The 10127-nt window shown below is 40.1% G+C and overlaps 1 protein-coding gene across 7 annotated transcripts in view; it reads left to right on the top strand.

The window, feature by feature from the left end:
• Window positions 1-1439: 1439 nt before the first annotated feature.
• Window positions 1440-10127, top strand: part of RFFL (ring finger and FYVE like domain containing E3 ubiquitin protein ligase) — a 50645-nt gene continuing 41957 nt past the window's right edge. Inside the window, exons 1-2 of one of the 7 annotated variants that reach the window (XM_039334597.1) lie at window positions 1471-1729; window positions 1862-2070. In XM_039334597.1, the coding sequence (XP_039190531.1) occupies window positions 2064-2070 (7 nt within the window). In that variant the 5' untranslated portion in view covers window positions 1471-1729; window positions 1862-2063. Of the gene's footprint in view, window positions 2071-7818; window positions 7907-10127 lie in introns of all 7 variants that reach the window. The other 6 variants (XM_039334602.1, XM_039334598.1, XM_039334601.1 and 3 more) reach the window with 6 other exon arrangements.

The following is a 10127-nucleotide window of genomic DNA, read 5'->3' as shown; positions in this document are numbered from 1 at the left end:
CAAACCTGTTCAGCTTTAAATAAGTTTGTATACTTTCTTGACACTTCTAGGGATTGCTACTTTGAGATTTCTTGTCTTAAGCCTCTTATGGTGTCTGCAAAAGATGGGAGATGTAGTTCCAACTGTAACTGAATCAGAAAGTGCCTTTTAGCCCATGTTTTTTCTTTTCCTTTTTTGTGGTGGAAAGAAACCAAAGCACCCAATCACAAAATATCAAGTTTGGGGGGGGCAAGAACCAAGGAGATTACCTAGTTGACCCCTCTACCAAATGAACTAATCCACTTTACAACTGTTTGTTTTTAATTCTGGTTTCCTCATTTTCCTTCATTACATTTCCTATCCTTTCATTTTGTGGAGAGTTATTGTTATTTTTCCTCTTTTCCAGAACAGGTTTTTTTAATTTCTTTCAAGTTCTAGATTTGTCCCTGTTTTAGCTTTCAAATCTAATAGAAATAAATCAAAATAAAATAGAAAAACGGAACCAAAAATTTCAAAACAGCAAGGATAGTGAGATTTATTATTTCAAAATCAGTACAAGGTTTGCTTTGGGGAGCAGCTGACCACAGACTGGCATATCAGTAAGGTTTTATACAGTATATCATTTTGAGCTCTTTAAGACATGAGATCACAATAGTGAGATATATGAATTTCATAGCCACAGAAAAACAGGAAACACAGGTGTAATATACTTTTATGGTCAGGCGAATTTAGAAAATATTTTGTGTTATCTCCCTCATCAGGAAAGATCTTCCTGGCCAGGCAGAGGTGCTAAATTCCCAAGCCTTTTAAATGTTGACTGGCTCCAGTGCCAGATTCCTGTCTGTCAGTGATCTATTGCCTTTAAGAAAATATTGCGTTTTATAAGTGGACATGGGTTTCTCAGACTCCAGATTAGAAGACTGTTTGAAAGGAGGGTGGTGGGGCATTTCAAAGGCTTTTTAAAATTTTTATCAACTTATTTCAGATTTGCCTTTATTTGTCCTTTACGTTTCCTGAGAAAATATGATCACTGTATCTACAATCTGCATTGCCATTCAGCTATTTCTAGAATTTGAAATATACAGGAATATGCACGGCCACGTCCCTTATTTTTCAATATTCAATAATTTGAAAAACAATGGGATTTTCTTGTTTTATCCCTCAAAGCAACATTGGAATTCAATATTGAACTGAACATCGTTTGTCAACATTTTCCTCCACGCTGAGTCAACAATCATTTCCACCTCCCGGGAAGCCTCTCTAGCTGTAATCTCGTGTCCCTCTCTATGGCCTGAGCCGCTCAGCTTCGCTACCCTTCCTTGCAAAACCTCAACCATAGATACAAAGCGACAACCTCAACGCAGCTTCTCTCTTTAGCTCCACGCCACTGTGGCTCCGCCTCCTCGTTGCCACAGCAGCGAGACAGCCGCCAAAGGCTGGGCCGCCGGGTGGTTCTTTCTTTTGACCCCGCCCACTTACTCCATCTAGCCGAGGCAGTTGGAGCCTGGCCTTCGCGGGAGGAGGAGGCGCCGCTGTGTCGCCAAGGTCGGGAGTGGAGCGTTCTCGGTGGTGAAATGTAAGGAGGGAGAGTAGAAAGCCGGTCAGGAAATGGTAGAGAAGTGAAAAGAAAATCTTCTTCGTTACTGCCTTTAGAAGGACGCTGCGCTTTTTTGGTGATTGGGTATCTAAGGAATGGAGTGTGGAGGAAGATACAGGAAGCTGAATGTGATAGAAGCCGTGAGCTAGTAGTGTAAGTCCTGTTGAATTCGGGAAAATATACTTCGGAATAAACACATTTCGAAGGAGGTGATATGTCTTCCTTGAGGTTTGGCTTAGCTTTTTCTCAGCCCCAGCTAATTTTCTCCAATCTGTTGCTCTCCAGGTGTGTTGAGTTGTAGTCCAGCTGCTGCAGCCGTACAGTTACAGACGGTTGAATAGTTGTAGTTTAGCTCACCAGGAAGGCAATCAGACTGAGAAAGTTTATTCTCTTGGAAATGTTTCTCTTCTCCTCGGAAAACAAAATACACTTCTTGACCGTGAGAATGGATCAATAGCAAAGGCGGTGAAAGCCCAGCAAGCAAGGCATGAGCTGTGAGTGACTCAGGCTACTTGTGGTAATAAAGATTTTTTTTTTTTATGAAAGCTAAAATGTTGAAAAACATGAACAGGGCTGCAAGTATATTTATTTATACTTCCAGCCCTACATTGTGCTATTCTCCAGATGGGCTGGGTCTATCCAACAGCCAAGCTGGCTGGGAAAGCCTGTGGCAGCTGGAGAACACCAGGCTGGGAAGGGTTGGTATGCACTGCCTTCCAGCTGATGTCATCTCTGGTAACCGAGAAGGAAGGTCCCTAAGATCCCGTGCAAGGCTAGCTTCTGTTTACTGTGCTGGTAATCAAGTTGAGACATTTTTTTTTGCACTCTGTTCATTTGCATGATGCTTTCCCAGGTGAAAAAAATACTTTTTGAAAATATTTCCTGGATTGGCAATTAGTTGGCTTGCAGATAAAATTGCGTCATATTTTATAATTAATAGTAAAAATAATAGTGATCATATGACAGCTTTCTTAAATCCCTCAACTGCTTTCTTATCTGCTCCTTCGTCCAACCTAAGCTGCTTCTTGATTTCAAAATCTTCATGACTCTAAGCTCATCTTATCTTGTTCATTTCTTCTACAGTTCAAAGGTTTCCCTTCTTCTCAGGAGATTTACCTTTTCCAGCATGACAGCCTCTGTGCTTGGAATTGTCCCTACAAGCAGTTGTATCATACTACTGCTCTTGTTTTCAAAATTAATGTTTTCCATGATGCTTTTGACACAATATATATCTTACTTCCAATGTAAACCTGTATGAAATTAACCCCCATCCCCAAAATGCATAGATGAAACAAATTTGTGTGGTTAAGGACCAGGGAAACGGGTTTCAGAGTCCATCCTTAGCGAAGGAAACTTATTGGGTGACTCTGAGCTAGTCATAGACTTGCAGCCCAACCTACTTCACAGGATTATGGAGATAAAACCTAATTTGCAGGATTGTGGCGATAAAACGGAGAGCCTTGTGTAAGTCACCTTCAGTTTTTGGATGAAATATGAGATATAAATTTAACAAAATAAATATTTTTTCTAATTTATATAACCTCACTTTCCTTTGTTTTCATAAGCCAAAAGTTTTGGGGACTTTGGATTTTAAGGGGCAAATTTTGTGCCATGAATTATCCCCCAGCTAAACTAAATGACCCAAAGAGTTTCCTTGTGAATGAAATGAAGGACTAACATTTTTGCAATGCTTCTTCATTTTGCCACTTAAAATTCTCATTCTTCAAAACAAACCCCCCCCACAAAACCCAGAAACCCAGATCAAATGGCTTGCTCTTTCTGGAGGGAGCTTTTTAGGGTCTTAAAGTAGCTGAGGTTATCAATCAAATACTACATGCTTGCTCTGCCTTAATTATAATATATAGCTTAATACTTAAAACTGCATTCTCTAAATTGACCCAAATCCATTGCCACTTTATGATAGATCATATCTCCTGTTATCGCTAGGCCAGTTGTGGATGGTGGACATTCGTATCCAAAATACATGGAAGATAGTATGTTGGGAGAAAGATGCTCTCCTCCTACATCATTGTTTCTTAGAACAATATGAAGTGATTTGTATTGTTTTTTTCTGGGATATCATCTCTACTTTGCAGTGCACAGCTATTTTTCTTGCAGTTGAATACTATACATTTCAAAGTGATACATATTAAATAGTACGTGGTATAATTTGATATGTGGATTGCTCTCAGACTTGTGAAGTAATACAAACTTTTTCTTCCCTATTTTCTGTCTGACATAAGGAACAAGAGGAAATTGCTTAAATTTCAACATTCTCCTGAACTGTGTTGTCATTTAGAAAAATAACAGAATAACAGAGATGGAAGAGACCTTGGAAGTCTTCCAGTCCAACCCCTGCTCAAGCAGGAAATCCTGTATCATTTCAGACAAATGGTTTTCCAATCTCTTTTTAAAAACCTTCAATGTTGGAGCACCCACATCTTCTAGAGACAAGTCGTTCCACTGATTAATTGTTCTAACTCTCAGGAAATTTCTCCTTACTTCTAGATTGCTTCTCTCCTTGATTAGTTTCCATCCATTGCTTCTTGTCCTGCCTTCAGGTGCTTTGGAGGTGCTTCAGGTGCTTTGTGGCAACCCTTTAGATGTTGGCATGTGGCTATCATGTCACCTCTAGTCCTTCTTTTCATTAAACTAGACATAATCCAATTTCTGAAATTGTTCTTCATATGTTTTAGCCTCCAGTCCCATAATCATATTTGTTGCTCTTCTCTGCACTCTTTCTAAAGCTCAACATTTTTGTCATATTGTGACAAAAACTGGATGCTTTATTCCAAGTGGTCTTACCAAGGCATTATAAAGTAGTACTAACACTTCGGATGATCTTGATTCTATCTCTCTAGGACTGTGTTGGCTTTTTTTTTGGGGGGGGCAGTGTAGCACATTGCTGGCTCATATTTAAGTGATTGTCCACTAGGACTCCAAGATCCCTCTCACAGTTACTACTGTTAAGCCACCTATTCTGTATCTGTGCATTGTTTTTTCTTGCTTAAATGTAGAAGTGTACTTTTCTCACCATTGAATTTCATTTTGTCTGATAGGACCCAGTGTTTCAGTCTGTCAAGATCCTTCTGTATCTTGCTCCTATCTTCTGGAGTGTTGGCTATTCTTGCCAACTTAGTGTCGCCTGCAAATTTGATGAGTTCCCCTTCTATCTCCTTGTCTAAATTGGGGGTTCCCAACTCCCGGTCCATGGACTGGCACCGGTCTGCGGCATGCCAGAAACTGGTTCACACAAACAATGTCCCATCCACAGGATTCAGGCAACACACGAAACCACACCCCCGCAAGTCCACGGAAAAACCTCTCTCCACAGAACCAGTCCCTGGTGCCCAAAAGGTTGGGAGCTGCTGGTCTAAATCATTGATGAAGATATTGAAAATACTGGGCCCAAGAAAGAGCCTTGGGGTACCCACTGCATACTTCCCTCCATGTAGATCAGTGTTTCTCAACCTTGACAATTTTAAGGCATGTGGACTTCAACTCCCAGAATTCCACAGCCAGCAATGCTGGCTGTGGAATTCTGGGAGTTCAAGTCCACATGCCTTAAAATTGTCAAGGTTGAGAAACACTGATGTAGATGCAGTTCCATTAAGGACTACATGTTGATTGCAGTTGGTCAGCCAATGATAAATCCATCTGGTGGTGATGCTAATTTAGCCCACATTTTTCTATCTTATCAAGTAGTAGGTTGTGGTCTACTTTATCAAGTATCTTACAGAAGTTCAAATAAATTATATCCACAGCATTTTGCTCCTTCGCTAATTTTATCTCTTTGTCAAAAGATTTGTCTGGCATGTTCTATTTTTGACAAACCCATGTTGGCTTCTAGTTATGACTTTGTTTGCCTTTAGCTGTTTGCAGATTCGTTGCTTGATTATCTTTTCCAGAATCCTCCCAGATATTGATGTCAGGCTGATAGGTCTGTAGTTCCTTGGATCCATTTCCCCCCTTTTTTGATTATGGGAACTACATCGGCCTTTCCCCAGTCATCTGTAGTTTTCCAGTGCACTAGGATCTTTGAAAGATATAGTTCAGTGGTTCTGAGTCATGTCTGCCAGTTTCTTCAGAATCTTGGGGTATAATTCATCATATCCTGGTGATTTGAACTCATCTAGAATGGACAGGTGTTTTGATGTTTTCTTGTTTATCCCAAGTAAACAGTTTAGAATACAATATATTAACTCCAGTTGATCCAAATTGATCTTTGAGATAATCTCAACTGGTTTGTGATGGTTTTGTTGGAAGATGTTGCATGGGTAACAGGAAATGTACACATTCCATGAATCAACTTGACTTGTACACTCTTCTTGAATGTAATGAGATCTTGATAAAAATGTAGCCAGTATTGCATGGTGACTTGTGATAATCAGTAATGTAATTACTCAGAAGAAACAATCCACAGGTTGCTGTTTCTCAAGGCTCTAGAACAGTGGTGGCGAACTTAATGGCACACATGCCAGAGGCGGCACTCAGAGGCGTGCCAGAGGCGGCACTCTGTGGGCATGTGCGCCATGCCTCGGAGATGGCAACCGTTCCTCTTCAACCAGCCGCCCGCTAACTCGCCGAGGTCCCACTTGGCCGGATGCATCCCAGCACAGCTGGTTTCCCTCCCCTCCGTCCCATCCCTCCCAGCCTCACATGCTCTCCTTTTCCCGGGCATGACCCACTGTATCTCCTCCTCAGCTGTCGGCTATCCGTCCAGCTCAGAGGAGCTTCTCTGAAACTGCTGGTAGCAGGCTGCAGAGCCCCAAAGTGCGCCGATCGAGGGGTCGGCAGGCTGTGGCTGCTGATGGACACTGTCGGCCCCCATGCACTCGCAGGCCTCTATGTGCGGAGGCCGATGGTGTCAGGCAGCGGCCACTCTGGCCCCTGCCTCGCCTTGCCCTGCGACAATGGCACTCCCACCCTGCCTTGCCTCGCCTCACCCTGCAGGACGAGCCTCCAGCCCACCGCCCCACCTGCCAGAGACCCCTGGATCTCCTCCAACCCTGCCCAGCCCCCACAGGCGTCCCTCCCTACGAGCAACATCGAGGTGACCACGCCCACCTTGGCCACACCCACCCAGTCTGCCATGACCACCACAGCCATGCCCACGCAGTGCGCCACGCCCACCCGGCACCCGGCAATAAATAAGTGGGTTTTGGATTGCAGTTTGAGCACTCGGTCTCTAAAAGGTTCACGATCACTGCTCTAGAATATTGTGATGTCATACAAATTAGTAGACTTGGTGTAAAACAAAACACTGAAGCATCAAAGATCTTCACTGTTTACCACATATATATATAAGTATGAAAATAATTTTTAAAAAACCAACAATACAGATCCTGCAACATTTTTAAAAGTCTGATTTAGATAGCTAGATTCTCAAACTTAAGGAAATTACCCATTTTTAAAGTGACATAATCTTTCAGACATAAGAAAGTTATATTAATTTGTGGTAGCACTTTTTCAGACTAACAAATTTTATTAAAAGGAATAAACTTTCATAACTGTAGCTCACTTCACTGAATGAAAACCAACACCTTTTAATAAAATTCATAAGTGGAAAACACTACCAGTCTTTTGATTTATAACATTTTAAAATAATCTAATCAAGGTATTAGGCATGTTTTTTCCAATTTTCTGTCTTGAAATGCATTGGGGCTGCAACCATCTTCTTAAAATAGCCAGAGCTCTCTAAGGATAATGGTAGTTGTAGTGCATCACATTTATAGGATCAGTTGGGGAAAGTTGTATTACAGGAATGTGGAAACTGTGACTCCCTAGAGGACTGGGCTTGTTAGTTTCACAGCAAAAACAACAAATAACATAGAGCTCTTGCTTGAGTAGCACAATTATTTTTGTAGAAGCTTTCATGAATCGTAATCTATAATGCATGAAAATTTATGCCACAAATATGCAACACAGGGATAACACGTTTCAAGGCACCCATAATATTCTATATATTATCTATGGAACCCCCAATTTTTGTTTTAACATTTTTTAATATTAGATGGGCAAAATGTTGGACATCAAATCTTTGAGCTAAAATAGCTAGATCTCACTTTACCATTTCTATTTTTTTGTAGTAGAATACAAATTCTCCCCTTAAATATTTGGCATTCCTGTCCTTGTTTACAGTCATACATAGCATCTGTCCCTTGTTGACCCTTGAGTTATGTATTAAGAAATTTGTTATGTTTTAAGGTGTGAAAATTTTGTTTTTGTTTTTTAACTTCCAGATTTTGTTGAGTTCCAGTTCTCATCCAACCAGCCCCCAAGGCCAGTGATTATGGATATCTGGAGCTGTAGTTCAACAGTATCCAAGTGGTAGTACAATTTTCCTGCCCTCCCTTATATTGGGTGCACTAATGAACAAATTAATCAGTTTTAGATGGCTACACTTAAAAGGTAGCTTAGCTTTTGAATTCCCTCTCTTTGTTAAAGTTATGTGGAAGTTTGAAAAGAATTGGCGGCCCTGGTTTGCTTGACTAAATCAAATTAACAAGTAGCTGGATTTTCCTAGCAATCCAAGCTATAAACCATGATTTACAAGCAATAGTTTCTATGTCAGACTTTCTAGTCTGAAGGTCCTCTGTGTATATAAATCTCATATCCCAGCCAGCCTAGCCTTTGCTGAAATTTCTAGGAGGCAGTCCATATATCTGGAGAGTGTCTAGGTTGGGGAACATTGGAGTAATGTATTCACAAAATACATTAAGCCCAAATCAATAATGACATTATTGTTTAGTGAATTATGGGAATGGACTTCTGTGTAACTAGTAGTGAAAGGGAGTTGGGTACACAAGCAGGATAGGTGAATTTAAAACACTAAAGTAGGTTCAACAACATCTAGTGCATAGACCCTTCCCACCTTCAAAATGTTTTTAATATGTTACTTTTGCGACAAGACAATTTCTTCCATTTTTGTTTGTGATATTTTGGTGGAAAATGTTAAGGAAAAAATGATAATAAAATATTACAGTATGGAATACATATGGTCAGAATGCTAAGTAACTATTTCATTATTTAGGTGACTCCAGGCCATATATTAACCCCCTCTTCTGATGTTCTGTTTTTCTTTACCAAAATTACAATATTCTTTAGGCCAACATGTTCCATTCTCATTTTACAGAGGTTTTTTTTTTTTTTTGCTACCCACCTAAACCTTCATTATTTCCATATATATACTACTAAAACTTTCCTAGTTGTTGAAAAGTTGTATCATAGAGCACCATTTTTTGAATCAACATACCTCAATGGAGTAACATAAAAAATGCATTCAAAATCTAATTACTCCTATGGGATTGAAATTTTGCAAAGTTGTGGCCACTTCAGTGCTGCTGCACTGCCGTGTGTCAATGCTGTAAACATTGGATGTTTCCCGCTCTGACAACTGATAAAAATCGCAGCCATTTTCTCTTTGCTTTTAACATGCTTTTTCTTCTGTTTAGAAATCAGATGCAGAAGGGGGGTTGGGATGAATGCTTGAGCTTAGTTAGCCATAATAATAAACGCTGCTTTGTGGGAACCCAAGGACGAATTGATAACGATTTATGACTGCTTATTGGGGGTGGGAATTGCAATTTGTTACTTTGTATCTGGGGGAAGGAAAACTAGTTTTGGGTTCAACTATGTAGTGCCGATACTTTGTTTCCTGGAAGAATTTTTGCCTTGAAGTTCTTTTGATGGGTTTCATCTATTGGAACCATGACACCGTGATTATGTGATTACCATTTCTGGCATTCCCTACCAGTTTCCCATAAGGACGGTCAATGGGAGAAGCCTGCAGGAAGTCAGAAGTCATTCTGGCACCCACTGCTTTTTTGCCTGTTTGTGGTCATTCTGTTTCTCTGTTTAGGTAAGGAAATATCTCTAAAATGATGACCCAGTGAGTCAAAGATTGTCTAATGTCTTCTAATTTGTTTACCTCTCATCTGCTTCTTTAATTATTTCTGTTTATAAAAGTTATATAGGTATAGCACTAGGGCTGAATACCTTCTATATATCGTTTTCTTTCTTTGTGCATTTTCCCATTCCCACAAAAGTACACACATGTACATTTGTGTTTCCCAATTGTATTTTTGGAAGTCCTTTGGTTCACTAGAGCACCAACAAACTTTTTTCTTGAGTATAAATCTGTTTTCACTACTTAATCATCATTGTGGGCTTCTGAGTTTTGTTACTGATAATATGTCACATACTTCACTTTCCTTGAGAATTCTGAAGCACTCAGACGCAGTGGTTACTAGACTAGGTTTCCTTTAGAAGAAGATGTTGGAAGTTTGCAGAATGCTGAAATATTTGGTGTACTTAAGAATTTATGGATAACAGGTACAGACCAGCACATTCAGTTCTTTGTCTCTTATTCTCTGATGCAACTATTAACAAACCCAAGGCTCGGGACAGCTATTACCTCAAGGCAACTTGCACATACGTAGATGGACAATGGGAATGTTGATACTGTATAATGTAATGGAAGATGAATTGTACATCTGCACACACGCTACTTGAATAAACAAGTAAACTGTTGAAGTAAACAGTTTTGGAC

Source organism: Crotalus tigris, unplaced genomic scaffold (assembly GCF_016545835.1).
Source record: "Crotalus tigris isolate CLP2741 ecotype Arizona unplaced genomic scaffold, ASM1654583v1 scf7180000017632.1879674, whole genome shotgun sequence".
NCBI lineage: Eukaryota > Metazoa > Chordata > Lepidosauria > Squamata > Viperidae > Crotalus > Crotalus tigris.
The sequence above is the reverse complement of the archived record's forward strand: the minus strand, read 5'-3'. Positions and strand labels throughout refer to the sequence as shown.